This window comes from Dothidotthia symphoricarpi (genome assembly GCF_010015815.1).
Source record: "Dothidotthia symphoricarpi CBS 119687 unplaced genomic scaffold P153scaffold_17, whole genome shotgun sequence".
Lineage (NCBI taxonomy): Eukaryota > Fungi > Ascomycota > Dothideomycetes > Pleosporales > Dothidotthiaceae > Dothidotthia > Dothidotthia symphoricarpi.
In genome coordinates this window covers 386,730-401,614 of record NW_022985024.1, presented here as the reverse complement: position 1 = coordinate 401,614, position 14,885 = coordinate 386,730, and the positions used below count along the sequence as shown (strand labels likewise).

The 14,885-nt window shown below is 51.8% G+C and overlaps 8 protein-coding genes across 8 annotated transcripts; 3 read left to right on the top strand and 5 right to left on the bottom strand.

Moving 5' to 3' along the window:
- Positions 1-210: 210 nt before the first annotated feature.
- P153DRAFT_346216 (MFS general substrate transporter) lies at positions 211-2,326 on the top strand. Its single transcript, XM_033666116.1, has 8 exons — positions 211-476; positions 525-630; positions 679-713; positions 764-957; positions 1,010-1,174; positions 1,225-1,500; positions 1,557-1,926; positions 1,980-2,326. The coding sequence occupies exons 1-8, from the start codon at positions 228-230 to the stop codon at positions 2,229-2,231; spliced, it is 1,647 nt and encodes a 548-aa protein (XP_033520852.1). The 5' UTR covers positions 211-227; the 3' UTR covers positions 2,232-2,326.
- A 596-nt stretch (positions 2,327-2,922) lies between these two features.
- On the top strand, positions 2,923-3,574 carry P153DRAFT_346215 (uncharacterized protein; the record flags this gene model as incomplete). Its single annotated transcript, XM_033666115.1, has 2 exons — positions 2,923-3,396; positions 3,443-3,574. The coding sequence occupies 2 exons, from the start codon at positions 2,923-2,925 to the stop codon at positions 3,473-3,475; spliced, it is 507 nt and encodes a 168-aa protein (XP_033520851.1). The 3' UTR covers positions 3,476-3,574.
- A 9-nt stretch (positions 3,575-3,583) lies between these two features.
- P153DRAFT_369172 (uncharacterized protein) lies at positions 3,584-7,238 on the bottom strand. Its single transcript, XM_033668698.1, has 3 exons — positions 6,902-7,238; positions 4,925-6,723; positions 3,584-4,869 (listed from the first exon to the last, which is right to left on the bottom strand). Exons 1-3 carry the CDS (start codon positions 6,997-6,999, stop codon positions 3,842-3,844), a joined length of 2,925 nt encoding a protein of 974 aa, XP_033520850.1. The 5' UTR covers positions 7,000-7,238; the 3' UTR covers positions 3,584-3,841.
- A 405-nt stretch (positions 7,239-7,643) lies between these two features.
- P153DRAFT_346211 (P-loop containing nucleoside triphosphate hydrolase protein) lies at positions 7,644-9,269 on the top strand. Its single transcript, XM_033666114.1, has 3 exons — positions 7,644-8,298; positions 8,351-8,667; positions 8,720-9,269. The coding sequence occupies exons 1-3, from the start codon at positions 8,092-8,094 to the stop codon at positions 8,895-8,897; spliced, it is 702 nt and encodes a 233-aa protein (XP_033520849.1). The 5' UTR covers positions 7,644-8,091; the 3' UTR covers positions 8,898-9,269.
- P153DRAFT_378042 (uncharacterized protein) lies at positions 8,959-11,167 on the bottom strand (the record flags this gene model as incomplete). The annotated part of the gene is made up of 6 exons (XM_033669773.1): positions 8,959-9,271; positions 9,330-9,805; positions 9,856-10,562; positions 10,612-10,940; positions 10,992-11,086; positions 11,123-11,167. 6 exons carry the CDS (start codon positions 11,165-11,167, stop codon positions 8,959-8,961), a joined length of 1,965 nt encoding a protein of 654 aa, XP_033520848.1.
- Positions 11,168-11,638: 471 nt separating this feature from the next.
- P153DRAFT_322343 (S-adenosyl-L-methionine-dependent methyltransferase) lies at positions 11,639-12,962 on the bottom strand. The gene is made up of 2 exons (XM_033665174.1): positions 12,525-12,962; positions 11,639-12,430 (listed from the first exon to the last, which is right to left on the bottom strand). The coding sequence occupies exons 1-2, from the start codon at positions 12,670-12,672 to the stop codon at positions 11,835-11,837; spliced, it is 744 nt and encodes a 247-aa protein (XP_033520847.1). The 5' UTR covers positions 12,673-12,962; the 3' UTR covers positions 11,639-11,834.
- Positions 12,883-13,839, bottom strand: P153DRAFT_297908 (uncharacterized protein; the record flags this gene model as incomplete). The annotated part of the gene is made up of 3 exons (XM_033664188.1): positions 12,883-12,962; positions 13,023-13,715; positions 13,767-13,839. The coding sequence occupies 3 exons, from the start codon at positions 13,837-13,839 to the stop codon at positions 12,883-12,885; spliced, it is 846 nt and encodes a 281-aa protein (XP_033520846.1).
- A 399-nt stretch (positions 13,840-14,238) lies between these two features.
- On the bottom strand, positions 14,239-14,742 carry P153DRAFT_297308 (Sm-like ribonucleoprotein; the record flags this gene model as incomplete). Its single annotated transcript, XM_033664151.1, has 4 exons — positions 14,239-14,347; positions 14,399-14,528; positions 14,585-14,645; positions 14,695-14,742. The coding sequence occupies 4 exons, from the start codon at positions 14,740-14,742 to the stop codon at positions 14,239-14,241; spliced, it is 348 nt and encodes a 115-aa protein (XP_033520845.1).
- Between the last annotated feature and the right edge of the window lie 143 nt (positions 14,743-14,885).

Here is a 14,885-nt window from a genome sequence, read left to right as displayed (position 1 = left end):
AGGAAAAGCTTAATTCTCCAAGTCTCCATCCCGACAAGAATTGTGCTGCCTTTTAGCGATGTTGTCAATTTTACACATATTTGCACCATTCAACGCCACATTGATCCGTCTTGGAGCTTTAAAAGATTTCCAGAGGGATGCCGAACTCAGATTCCCCCTATATAATTCACTTGCTTCTCGTTGGCAAATCGTAATCAAACGGTGATTCTTGTCGAACCGTCACCCCCATGGCTGATTTCAAAGGAGACATCAACCCGGTGAGCGTACCAATTACCAGGTCTTCGGACTCGGGTTCGGACGTTGCATCCAGCATTAAGCGACCGGATTATGGCTCCTATGAGGATCATCCTTTCAGCGAGCCCAGCACGGCACAGTATTGGGCTCAAAAGTACGAAGCAGCCAAATACGAAGGCCGTCACAGATTTGATCCAAACTACACATGGACTGCGGAAGAGGAGAAAAGGCTTGTGCGCAGAGTAGGTCGGCTTTCCAGGGACTCGGAGTAGGGACTGACTTTTGTACAGCTTGACTTGAGGGTTACGCTGTGGGCGTGGGTCATGTTCTGTTCACTGGATCTGAATCGCAAGAACATCAATCGAGCAATATCGGATAACTTGCTCAAGGACTTACGTTAGTAGTGTCTTGTCCTTGATGATCATTGTACTGACGAATGACTAGACATGAACACCAACGATTTCAACTATGGTCAAACTGTAGGTTGCATAGAATTTAGTGGATACAACACCTCGACTGACAGGTTTAGATTTTTCTCGCATCTTTCCTGTTCGCCGAACTCCCTAGTGGTCTCATCAGTAAGAAGCTTGGTGCAGATCGATGGCTCCCCACCCTCATCTGCTCCTGGTCGATTGTCAGTGCATCACAAGCCGCTATGACAACCAAAGTACACTACTATGTCATTCGTTGTCTACTTGGTGTTCTGATGGGAGGGTTCATTCCGTGAGTGGAGCCGACCGTGTATCTGGAGCGACGACTGATTAGTTCCTGCTAGTGATATTGTGTTGTGGCTCACCTACTTCTTCAAAGGGAACGAACTGCCTACTCGTCTGGCTTGGTTCTGGACTGCTTTGAGTACATGCAACATTGTCGGATCACTGCTGGCAGCGGGTGTACTTCAAATGCGAGGCCTCAACGGTTGGGCTGGATGGCAATACCTGTAAGCAGACTCATAGTCGTGTTAGCCTTGTATATTTCTGACTGATTCAGGTTCTTGATCGAGGGGCTTTTAACCTTTGTGATTGGTATATTCGCATACGGGCTGATGCCCCCGGGAGCTTGCCAAACCAAGCACTGGTTCAGGGGCAAGAACGGCTGGTTCACTGACCACGAAGAACACATTCTTGTCAACCGCATTCTCCGCGACGATCCCTCGAAAGGCGATATGAACAACCGGCAGGCGATTTCGCTGGCAGCGCTGTGGCAAGTCGTCTGCGATTGGGAACAGTGGCCGCTGTATTTGATCGGACTTACCGCATACATTCCGTGAGTAACAGCAAAGCTCTGGAAGTGAAATGAAACTCGATCTCACACACTTCTAGGCCTGCACCACCAGGAAACTACTTATCCTACATCCTGCGAAAATTAGGCTACTCAACCTTCCAAGCCAACATGTTAGCCATTCCATCGCAGTTTTTGTTCGCCATCCAGCTCCTCCTCATCACATGGCTATCTGCAAAGGCCAAGGAGAGGAGCATAGTCTCGTCTTTGAGCAACATCTGGATTTTTCCCTGGTTGATTGCTCTTGTAGTGCTTCCAGCAAGCGCAAACCCTTGGATCCGCTACGCTTTATTAACTGGTCTCCTTTCTTACCCATATTGCCACGCTATTCTGGTCGGCTGGAATGCAGAGAACTCCAACTCGGTTCGCACACGCGCTGTCTCGGCAGCCTTCTATAATATGTTCGTTCAGGTAAGAAAATTCGATACGTACACTCTGACGGAATGATCACTAACTTCCTCCAGAGCGGCAATATGATCTCCTCAAATATCTATCGTGACGACGACCAGCCATTGTACCGCCGTGGCAACAAGATCCTGTTGGGTATTTGCTGCTTCAACATCGTACTATTCTATTTCGTCAAAGCGTTCTACATCTGGCGCAACAAGGTCAGGGATATGAAGTGGAACTCGCTGACGAAGAAGGAGCAAGAAGACTACGTCGTCAACACTAAAGATGAGGGAATGAAGAGGCTGGACTTTAGATTCGTGCATTAGGAGACTTAAGTCTGTATGGCATAGTTTTGGGTGGAGATAGATCGGTTAAACGTTGTTGGAACGAGCGACGTAGGGGAAAGCTCAGTACTACAGACAACAGATTGAAATCATACTATTCCATATACTATCCCAGCGGAAATTGTAAACAGGACACACGGGTAGAGCGTTGGACACGGCTATGATAAGAGTTGTAAGCTTAACGTGATACTTCAACCCTGCGACTTCCCGTCTGGTCTGGAGGTGACTTCCCATCTTGAAACGCACGACCATTTGTGACGCCATTCAGGTGCTCTCGTGCTCTTACTCTCGGGGATTCTTTATAACTGCCACCCCTACTTCAATCTCATCCTGCCTTGTCTTCTCCAACAACCTTTTCCTCGACGTTTCATAGTTCGACAACAGCACAACAAACCTCACAATACCTACATCAAGTGAGTCAATCCTCTAAACACACCACAACCACAACACTGACAGAAGCAGCATGATGTTCATACAGCTCCTCGGCGTCACCATGGGCGTGCTCCTGGCTACAGTCCTCGCCGCTCCGGCACCAGGTGCTCCTTCCAATCCTCAAGCACCAGCCCAAGGCGTTTCGTTGTTTCCTTCTGAGATCCTCGAGTCTGCCACGGCGTATGCATCCACCCCGAACATCGCCAATGCCGGCTTCAACGACGACCGGGCAGTTCTCGAGATGCAACTAGTCAAGAACACCCAGGATCTCCAAGCCCGTACCTCCTCCCCTCTCGATGCCCCCCTAATCGAGTCCGTTTCTCCGGCTACCGGCAACACTCTTGCAGCGACCTACGCCCACGGCGTCTGCTCCTACAAGCTGCAGCTCTTTCAAGAATGCATTCACACGCCCGCCGCGAACTGGCACACCCAGACGCTCGGTCTGCTTTTTAGCATCGAAGACAACGACCACAAGACCGTTGTTCGCTTCCCCGAGGGCGCTGGCGATATCCAGGAACGCCACATCATGTTGACTAACATCGGCACGGGCCTGCATCTGCTTTACCATTCCGATGACCGGACGTATTTTCGCTTCGATGAATGTTACTGGGACACGGCGACTAAGCATGATGACCGGGCGTGTGGCCTGTGCGATGTGAAGGCTTGGACGAAGCAGGAGATGCAGTGTGATGAGCAGACTGGTGTGAACTATAGGGTATGTGTGACTTTGATGTATGCGACGACGTGCTGACGATACATAGCTTTCCGATATGACCTGCTTCTTCAAGTGCTAGATTGCCAAACAACGGCTATGCATGCGGAGAGTCCTGGGATGGGTCAACTGACTGTGGTCAACGAGGGAAGATCATGAATGAACAAATACTTGAGCAAACAACGGGATGTCATCATGAAGTATATATATAGATCAGATAGACACATAGCTCTACATCATGAACGTTTCATCCCCTTCGTAAGAGCCTACTATTGCCCACGCCGTAAACACCTCGCACATAAATAACCCCAGTCCGTCCAAACAAGCCAAAGCCAAACATTGGCTGGGTATCGCAAATATTCCACCTACACACAAACAAAAACAAAGCCTGATAACCATCGAGACTCCGCGCCCAAGAATAAAAACAAACACAGGGTAATACTCTCTTCTACGTCTCACCCGGCGGCCCTCCCATACTCAGCAGAATATCCAGCATATCCATACCCCCAACATCAGGCCCCATAGCCGTAGAATTGATCTCCGCGCCCCACTGATCGAGCAAGGGATCGAGCGGAAGGGCAAGCCAATCCTGATCTTGCGCCGTGCCATTCCACGCGCCAGAATTCCACTGCGACCAGCCTCCGCCTGAAGTCCCATTCCCATTTACATTGGGGGTTTGATTATTGTAAGATGAGAAGCCCGGAGGCGGCATGATGGAAATGCTATTCGACGTTGGATCGTATGGTTCTGCGGAGATTCCCCATAGCGACTGCGAGATGGGGGTTGCGCGGCCGCTGGCAGTGAGGCCGAGACCGGGAGAACTGGCGCTGCTTGGGGGGCCTTGGAAGGAAGGGTATGTCGGCGCGAGGTGCTGTTGTTGATGTTGTGGCAGTAACGGCGGCGGCATGGTGGGTGGTTGGACGGGACTTCTGCTCGCGGCTCGCGAGACGTTGGCTGCGAGGCGGACGAAGCGGCTGCGGATGCGGTGGGTGAGTGTCTCTACGAGGTCTGCGAATCTGTTGCCGACGTGCACGTCATCCACGATGCTGGTGCGGAGGGCGTCGACGGCGCCGCTTAGAAGACCGAGACTTACGGCTACGTCTTCCTCTGTGGCGCCGAGAGCGAAGGTTTTGAGGAGGATGATGGCAACGCTTACGATGCGGAAGAATGTGCGCACGGGGGCGTGGCGCAAGTAGCCGCCTGGGAAGAGGCCATCGACGACGATCTTCAATACGTTGCGAGAGGCGTCGATGACTTCGTTGATGTAGTGTCTATCGTTCGCATACCATCGTGTTAAAGTCGAGAAAGGAATCGCGCCACCATCGGGGTTGGCAGGCCGGCCGTGGGGCTGGGCGGGAGTTTGCATGGGTGTATTATGCGTACAACGTTCCACCACCGCCTGCAGGGCGAGAGAGTTGAGGTACACGCGCGTGTATTCGAACTCGATGATGAGAATGTGGCGGAGTTGCGTAGGAACTTGGTCATGTCAGTCATGGCAACTTCATGAGCATGGAATACAGAAGGGACTCACCTTGGGGAGCACGATCAAAGCAGTTCCTCCAGTCCGTGAGCGGCCCTTGGAAGAACCGCAGCATCTCCTCGTACATTCCCGACTTGAGCAGTTCCCGCGTCTTGCGCCGATTCGAGAACAGCTTCAGGTTTCCCATCTCCATGATCTTCGCTATGCGCGTCCAAAAGTCAAGGACGAGGTCCTGAACGGCGTGGCGCTCTTGATGCGCGATTGACTCCAACGGAAGGCGCTGACCGTCTGAACGCATGCCGAACTGCGGTGGAGGAGCTTTTATGCGGCTCACACGCTCTTGGTACAATTCGATGGGCGTCAGCCCGCCAGCCAAATTCTCGTCACGCTCGATCTTTGGCAGCATTGACGTCAATCCGAGTCGACCACTAGTCTGGGTAACGTATATGATGAGTAGGTCTCGCAGATGGTTCTTCCGCCGATAGTACGCTTTCACAGTCGCGTGCGAGAGATGTTGGTTTGCCTCCTCGAATTCCGTCTCGCTCGTCTCGTCGAAGACACCAATTTCAAAGGCAAGCGTCATGGCGTTGCCGAGTAACATCCAACACATACGGTCACTCCGCCAGCACGGCTCCAACCAGCTGTCGATGCGCTTATCACCAACACCTCTGTACATGTCAGACTTGGGCCCTGTCTCGACTGGCACATCGTCAGGAAGGACGAGTTCGTCATCGTCGTCCCCTGGCGGGAAGTGCAGGGCACGAGGATGCCATTCCGTGAGCAACATGAGACTCTCGACGGTACCCAGCGTTCGAAGGCCTTTGCGTGACAGAGGGTTGACGTCAGATCCAGGCTGCTGTCCTGCGCCACAGAAGCCGCCGCCAAATTGCTCCTGTCCGAAGATCATGCGGTCGATCATGCCCTGGAGGAACTTCCATAGCTTCTCATGGATCAGGTACGCGCGAGATGTTGCACCCACAGTAGTGGATCCACTGGGCTGCGAATACCGCGACGAGATGGTAAGCAGGGTGATGACCAGCATCGGCTCCTCCTTCAGCAGCTTCGCATGGTACGCATGGTCGCGGTAGTCGGGCACCACGATTGGCGTCAGGGGTGACAGATAGGCGTAGAAGTAGTCGATGTAAGCAATGGCTTCCTTCGCCGTGAGCCAGCCTGCGCGCACAAAGCGGAACTTGGACCAGGACCGGACGGCGTCCGCAAAGGCAGCCTCGTTGGGCGGGTCTGGTATCACGGGCTGCGAGATGGCGGGGTCGACGGCCGACTCTGCAGTGGGCCGCGAGCTGGTGTGCGCATGTGTCGCGTTCGTCTGGGGGCTGGCAAACGTCTGCGAGCCCGGCGTGCTGCCCAGCGTCGGGCGCTGGAGACTCGAGGCACTATTTGTGCGATGGTGGTCGTCCATGCCGCCGCCATTGCGCGCCGCCTCAAACAGCAGGTTCAGGGCGTCGTGCCCGCTGTACACCTCGCCCGCCTGCAGCGTGGCCACCGTCTCGTTGTTCACCTTCTGGTCCTCCTCGTTCTCCGGCACGTGCGTGTGGCTCGAAGACGTCGTTGGGCGGCGCAGAGGCTCGTGCCGCCCCACGGAGCCGCCCGGAGTCAGCGGCTGCGAGACAAAGGCGGCGCTGTTGGCCGTGATGATGTTGAGGGGCTCGGGCAGGCTGCCTTCGCTGCGCATCCGCTTCCGGCCGTTGCGCACCTCGTAGTCGTCGACCTCATCAAACTCGTCCTCGCCGTCCTGCTTCCTCTTGCGGCGCGTAGCCGAGAAGAAGCACTCCTTGCTCTCTCGCCGGCAGCGCACACATGGCGGGTCGTGGGGGTGGTCGACAGGGCCTCTACACAATGTCAGCCACGACTACTCACTCGCGCACTGTCTATTCAAAGTACAAGCCATATCCTAATCCTCTTGTGCTGCGAGGTCATGCTTCTATGTACTACCAAGGCTGCCGATAAAGCGCGGCTGGCGCGTCTCGCACGCCTGGAGGCCTGCACAGTACCTCATCTATCACTTACAGGTCACAGCGGACTTTCCGCCGGCGGCATGGTATGCACGCCTGGTACGTCCGCGTGTGTTGCGGAGGCGGAGGAGGCGACGCGTTGGAAGTGGACATATCCGCAGACACGAAGCGCTGTCGCACCGAAGTCGGAGAGAAGGAAGCCCGCAGGAAACCGAAGAATGGATACAGTCGGCTTTTGTCTTGGTGCTGGCGGCGAGCGGCCGGTATTTGGAGTGAGAGGGCAGTTGTGGAAGGGTTCGGCGCGTCATAAAAAGTACGTAATGGGTCGAGCCGACGGTAACGGTTAGGGGAAGGTGCTCGTGTAAAAAGCTCCCGGTGTCCATTCGCTCTCGTAGGATTCTGCTGATGTTTCGTGAGCCTGATCACGAGGAGGGCGGGGAACTGGACTAGGTTGGCTTCGCTACCGCTGCTGCGTGTCTCCACGCGTTCGGTCGAGCATCCGCACGAATTGTTGATCGCGGCGACTCGACTCGTCGTGCGTGCCTGAATATCACCTTTGTCTTGCTGAAGCTACAGACAACGCGAATGAATACTCAATCCCAACTCAATTGGCGGTGCGCCTCATCTCTCCCTCGATTCGCTGCTTCTATAAAGGTAACAAGGGCGATGCATGTCATGCATTTCAAAATATGATCATCTCGTGCACTGTAAGACGACCGCGTCCGGCCAATCATCATTCGCGAGTACCATCACAGTCCACGATCAGGAAGGTACTCAACAGAGTCGACTTAGTAACAGGACTATCACTCTGCAAATAGAGACTGCAGAGACTTCAAACACAATATGTAACATCAAAGTACTACTCGATAAATAGGACGCATATCTTATATAATCCGTGGGTCTTTCACGATTTATCACGAACTGATCGCGAGTCGACATGGCCTGCAGAGCACAGATACCCGAACCTCCCATGTGTCATAGAAAAGACGAGATCTCAGATGTGCCCTTGTTTCCCCGCATGAAAAATCTACCCCAACCTCATTCCTATTTCGACGTGTGAGATGAGGTAGAGATGCATGACTTTGAGTGTTTCGGACATCTGTCGTCCGACCCCACAGAACGGCCTTCTGTTCTTCCGTACAGCTTCACATGAAATTTATCATTCCATCTCATCTTCCAGACTTCATAAAGTCAACGCCCACGTTTTTGAGTCTTGTCGTTATTGCAGCTGGGTGAACCACAACCATGACCAAAGAACTAGTAGCGGATACCTTTCTCGAAGCGATACTGGATCTGGTCAGGCGCATCGAAAAGCTCCTCGCTTCCGCGTCCCGTCAGCGTATCCTCATCGCGCTTGCAGGCGTGCCAGGATCTGGCAAATCGACTGTATCCCACGCGCTTCTGGCCGAGCTTGCGCTGCGTAACATCCACGATGTTGCTGTCGTGCCAATGGTAAGGCTTATTGAACGTTGAAAAATGTATTACCCACTGAAAAATGTAACAGGATGGTTTTCATTACACTCGAGCAACCTTGTCAACTTTTGAAGCCCCCGAGCTAGCTTTCAGAAGACGCGGCGCTCCATTCACATTCGACGCCGAGGCTATTGTGAAGCTTGTCAAGACGCTCAAAACTACGCCAGTAACGACAGGCGAAGAGCCAGAAATTCTCGTCCATGTTCCAAGCTTCGATCACGCCGTCAAAGATCCGGTGCAGGATGCGATTCCAGTTTCTTCGCGTAATCGTATTATAGTTATTGAAGGAAATTACACGCTCCTCAACCAGAGCCCGTGGAATGAAATCGCAGAACTTAGCGACGAGAGGTTTGAGCTGTTCCAATCTTGTGTTGAAAAACTAGGAGCTGACGCCTTCTAGGTGGTTTGTCGACGCACCTATAGAAGTAGTGAAAGAGCGCCTTGCTCAACGCCATCTCGCTGCAGGTATCGAGACTTCAGCGCTGGCCGCCATCAAAAGAGCGGAAGAGAACGACATTCCAAATGGCGAGCTGATACGAAGAATGCTTATCAAGCCTGATGTTACCATTGAGAATTGACATACTACTGCGACCGTATGCTCAAAAAAGTCATCTCATCGGCGCTCCGAGACACCTGTGCTCAGTACTCGCTGGAAGTCAGGTCCCAGTCGAATGAGTTGAACAACTCGTTTGATTCAATTGACCACGGGAACGCACTCAAGGCCTCACGGTCCAGTTGTACGTCCTGGAACAGGCCAGAGTCAATGTCGTCGCTGGAAACAACTTGGTCGAGAATAGCGACGCAGCGTGCTGATAGCGAGTCTTCGATGAGATGCTCGCGGAACGTATTCTTTGCCAAATCGACATCTGCGTACCAACTTTGCATCTCGATGGACTGGGGAAAGCTGATGATACACAAGGTAATCACCAGGGCTGCGTGGAAGAGGAAGTAACTATAATCAATATCAGAACCAATTTACACCAACTACGTTCAAGCCTTGCAATACTTACGTAGCATACCAACCCTCCAATCTTGTGAGACCCTGCATTGAGTACTGATGTATCGACAGAATCGTTGAATGGGCGGCTTCGATGCATATTCTTTGGCATTCTTCTTGCTTAGCTTGGACGACTTGGTCTGGTATTTGCCCTCTTTCAGAGATGGCTCGTCGCAACAAGATATGCCGAAAAGCGATGATTTTGAGGTTCCAGAATCTCCACCAGATACGAGATCTGGCAAACAAGAACCAACGGTATCTACAAGGAGATTCATATGTTGGCTGGAAGTAGAGAGGTAAGGTCTGAGCCCAAGTGTCCATTTGAGCGTTAATGGATAAAGCGGCTTCTGCAGACAGCCCAGGGTCCGCAAGTAGGCGGTTGGAAATATGATTGGTTTGCCTGTGTAGGTCACTTTGTACCCTCAAGGAAGAGTAGAGTGTAGGTTCGTTTGTTTCCGGTGGAAGCTCGACAGTCTTTGGGGTAAGAGACTGATAGCAGCAGTCAGCATCGATCGGCGAAGACGCTCAAGACAACTTACCTCGTCGTCAATGTTCAAGACAGAATGTACGTTCATTGAGTCTTGGTCTGGGAGCATAACCGCTCTCCCGAAGGTTATCGAAGCGCCGCTGTCGAAGATGTATATCATCCACCACACTCGTCTTCTAACCTCACGCTCCATCAGACTAATATTCCAATGCGGGAGCTCTCTGTGAAGTGCCAGACTGAGCGCATTCCTGACAGCAAGCCCTAAGAGGTTCCATCCCGTGTTTGGACTATTTCGTTTCTGACTCAGATTACTCAACAGCACCAGTGCTTGAATAGACGTAAGATTTGCCGTCTCAAAGACAGAATCATGTTGGCCAAGAGTAAGGGCGCGACGGTAGAGATATTCTTGCAAGCCGATCTGATCGTTGTTCAGACACCAGGCTCCAAGCGCTAAAATAGCATGATAAAGCATGTTCCACGATTTCTGAGGCGGGCGAGGAACGATCTCGTGGTATTGAGCACGAAATGTGGCCTCGTGTACGAAAGGATAGCAGCCATGGTAATCGTTAAAGTAGGCATCTATGAGAGTTGATGCAAGTTGGTTCGTAATGGCAGCGTGTGAAATCTGCGATGAAGGAAGGAGTCCCATAAGCCGATTTGCAGGTTCCTGTCGTTGTGCCTGTGTTTGAGCTCGGGATTGATGTAGGAAACCCGCCCAGTCGAGCAAACACCGAAGGAACACAACTCCAGACGTAGACCCTGGAAGAAGGTAAGATTTTCAAATGATGCAATTGATGGAGAGCATTACCGAGGTAGCCTACACCAGTGGGTTCCACTGAGAGTGCGGCCATGCCGTCTGTCAACCCGCTGACGCCGACATTCTCTTCTTGCCAGTTGAAACCGTCTGCACTATTTGGGACAGCTTCAGGAATAACCGGGTCGCTTTCGGAAGCATCATCTTGGGCGTTTGGGGTCACAACGTTTTGCAAAACTTCAGGTGTTCGAGGCCCGGTAAATGATGGGCTGGTCTTCGCAAGCTCAGGTGACGCAAGCACATCGTCTACATTGACGCCAGGCAAAAGTTGAGCGACAAGGTTCTCTAGGCTATGCAATCTTTTTTCAACACTTGTCAGATATCTGCAAATATATTAGTGGAAAGGCTGATAGTCGAGGTGTGGTGTTACTCGCGCTCTCGTAAGAGGTGATCTAACGATTTTTCCCGAATAGTGACACGGCGACCCGCTATGCGCGCAAGGGCTGCATACTGGCTTCTCTTTTGAACACTAAGTGAAGTTAGCAGTTGATGCTTTCCTACGAACTCCTCTTGCAAGGGAACACCAACCTTCAACTTCTTGTGGCGACATCGATCGCACTGTTCAACGTTAGCGGGATCAAGCCTTCAACAATGGGAGAGGTGCGAACAGAAAGAGACTCTCTGAATTTTCTGTGCTCCATCCATGGAAAAGAGTTGATGTTTCGTGAGGTTGTGAGAAAGTACGGGCTGGGTGGTCCAGAGTGCAGCTCTTTTCCGATCTTCTGCCGGCCGGCCCGTGCGACTTCAGCATCATCTTTCTCACGAGTACCTGCAATTGCGAATCGACCTTGATTATTTTCTCTGATCTTTCGAGATCAAGGTGTACTTGAATAGATCATATTTGCTCAATGGATTGTCTCAAGAACCGTCCCATCTATTGCAGTATCCCTTGATTACCTCTGCTGACCTTGTTTGCCAAAGAAAGTGAAGATCCGACACAGGTCAAATAACACATATCACTTCATAAGAGTTCCGGGAGCGTGTCACATCACCTACAACAAACACAATAGTGCCTTAAGTGCTACACGCATATTGATCTGGATTGTAGCATCTAGCAACACAGCCAATGACTAGCTTGTACCGTTGCTGAAGCATGAGGCCAGAACTCCGGACGTCCCTCGTCCGACGATACAAAATCTCCGCCTACGCCTGCCCATTTTGCATCGACACCCGGTGACGACGGTACACCCTAGATCATGCACAACACTTTGGATTCTTCATTTCACACCCAAACATACCAAAAACGGAAAATCCATCTCCCTCGCAGGTTTCCCGCCCTCAGCCTCAACCTCTTTCCTTAACACGAAAGCTTCTTCAACTCTCACCTCATTAAACCCAGTTTTCATAAGCAAATTGCAAACCTCGTCCTTGTCAATGCCATGTCTTTCCACACCCTCTCTCTTACTAATCGGATGAAACGGCACAGCCTCCGGTCCAAAGTCTTCGTAATCCGTCAACGCAATCATACCCCCGGGTTTCAGGCACCCAAGCATCGTAGCAAAGATATTAGGCAATAACGGGATGTGGTGTAATGTGAGATGCGAAACAATGAGGTCAAAGCGGTAGGGTGGCGTCGAAGAAGGGGGCGCGAGGTAAGCGGCGGCATCTTGGAGTGGTGCATCTTCGACGCTTTCGAGGTAATGATTTATCGCGCAGAGATTCGCCTTGGCCGTGTCGGGGAGATCTTGGAGTTTGGTGTTGAAAGCGCTGATCATGCCCTCAGCTGTATCGACACCGATCAGGGAGCGGACGTGGGGGGCGAGGAGGAAAGAGAGGAGACCAGTTCCGGAGCCAATTTCTAACACATCGAGGTCTGTTGGAGAGGGTCAGTCACACATCCAATCGAATTGCTTGACAATCCGCTTCGTGATTCAACACAATGGATCGATATGAACTGGTTATTGTACCTTTGTTGTTCCCGTTTTGAAATGCGGGGACATAGCGCTTGATGGCGTCAAATGCATTATTGGTGCTTTCCACATGCTTTTTGTTCGAATCCCATTCGCGCGCTTCTACGCTGAACCTAGCGTTACTTATCTCTTGATTCGATGCCATGATGGGGGTTCGAGCGCGAGAATTGTGCTTATGGTGCTATGCTTCTAAACAGAGGCGTTGGTGTTGTAACAAGCGGGATTACATATTTGGAGGGTGGTATTTATTGTTTAAGCCGTAGCGGGGTTGCGGGGTAAATAGCTCGGTACGTGGGACTGTTTCGTTCTCAAGATGTATCGGGGCGATGTTTGCGTACTTTTGAAGCCAGGACGACTAGAGATCTTTCATCAGGTCATTGATCGCTTTTGCCGCAAAACGTTTCCGTTCTGCCTCTTCCATGCCTTCACCCATTTCTGTCGAAGTCAGTCTCCATACACAATACAACATCCTATTGATGCGTCGCATAAGCATACCTTTGATAGCGACCATCTTCCGCATCATCGCCTCCAACTCCTCAACGTCGTCCTCCCCCGCTTCGTCTCCTCCATCTCCGTTGTCAAGTCCATGCAATGCATCCTTCATCCCAAACAGCTCCATGTTCATCTCCGCCTCTTCTGCCGCAAAGCTGCCTTCGAACCCTTCTTCCTCATCACCGAAGTCTAGTGCATCAACACCCTCCCACTCGCAAGCCTCCAAGGCTTCTTTTACACGTTGCACACCCATCGCCTCGCCAAACTCATTCTTCCCTTTAGCCTCAAAGTCGACGTATTCGAACCCATATTCCATACATGTCTCTTCCCATTCCTCGCCGCTCTTCTCCAGGTACGGTGTTGTGGACTGCGGCATGGCAACAGCAAGACATACCATGTCACCTCCAAAGCCGCACGCGCGTTCGATCACTTTGGCAACAGCTTGCATTGTCTCTTTGATCGTATCCACATCTTTCTCCTCCACGGGCTTTTTAAAACAATACATCCATGCTCCCAACGCTGTGACCACTTCGCGCGCTTCAGGTTTAGTGAACTCTGCTTGCCAATCGGTGACGTTGGAAATCTCGTCAATCCAGATCGGAACGGTGGCAGTATAGTATTTGGTTTCGATACGCCACTCGTGAGTGAGACCGGCGACTGTCTCTGCGGTAGGCTCAGGTGCGGAACCTGTGAGCGCTTAGTGAAGTCAGCGGATTATCGACCAAAAACTTGGATGATGAGACATACTTTTGAGCACCTTGAGCACGCCCGAGTCTGGCGGCCCTACAGCTAGGATGCGCCGTGGGTTCTTGATCTCCATAGCGTGTGGTGAAGGGAGAGCAGTGCAGAGTTGCGGAGTTTCGGGGGTCCTCGATCCCCCACTAGTCTTTGACCATTCTCGGAACTTCGTTCCATTGCTGCACGATTAACCAGCAAGATGCGTGCACGATTACCTGAAGTTCAATTGGAGATGCACAAATTTGGTTACTTCACTCTATTGCATGTTTCAATTTGCTGCCAAGTCCCTCGTTTTTGGACCCAGCGCTCACCAAGTTGGGAGAGCTTGCTATCTCAAAGTTCAGCGGATTTCCTTTGTAGACAGAAATGAACGCCATACCTATCCTGATATCTTTTGGACAAGTCTCAAGTGCGCGAGTCTTCCCCTAGCCGGTGTGCGATTCTCGTTTCTTTATATCGTATCCATACCCCGTCTCGTATCTCAACGTCCACCCCTTCCGCTAGCTCTCGCCCTGATGACAGTCGCTCTGCCACGTGCGAGACCGACACCGCGTCCTCTGATACCCCTCGATCGGAACATAGGCGCGTTTCTGTAAACTATTAGCATGATGCTCCCCAATCATCCAGAGAAGTTTTCGTACCTCAACATGTCGGGGACGATGAAATAGCGCACATGGCTGCCCCTAATGTAAACTTGCTCAAGATGCGAGACACGACCATCACGCGCGGTCACTGTGATGTCTTTGAGCTGTACGTTCATGTTGTCCTCAGCTGTGATACCGTTAGCTTTCAAATCTCGACATAGGATATATCCTTATATCGCGCACCTTCGATGAGCTTGCCACGGTACACTTCGCCGGATGTGATCTCAAGCGTGACAATATGGCCCTAGACGCTGTCAGCGTAGCCATGAGGTGGAGTTAGGCGGTGGACGTACAGCTGCCTCATTGAGGAGCTTGATGGGAATACCGATTGTGCTTGTCATGATGGCGACCTGACTTATTTCCACAGAGCCTCGGACTTATAATGCGCAAATTGTCGTAGGTGCAGGAAAAGCTTCGTGGTGTGGTCGCAAAGTGCGGTGAGCTCGGTCACGATCGTGACAGGGAGAGGCGTCACAGATTCGGG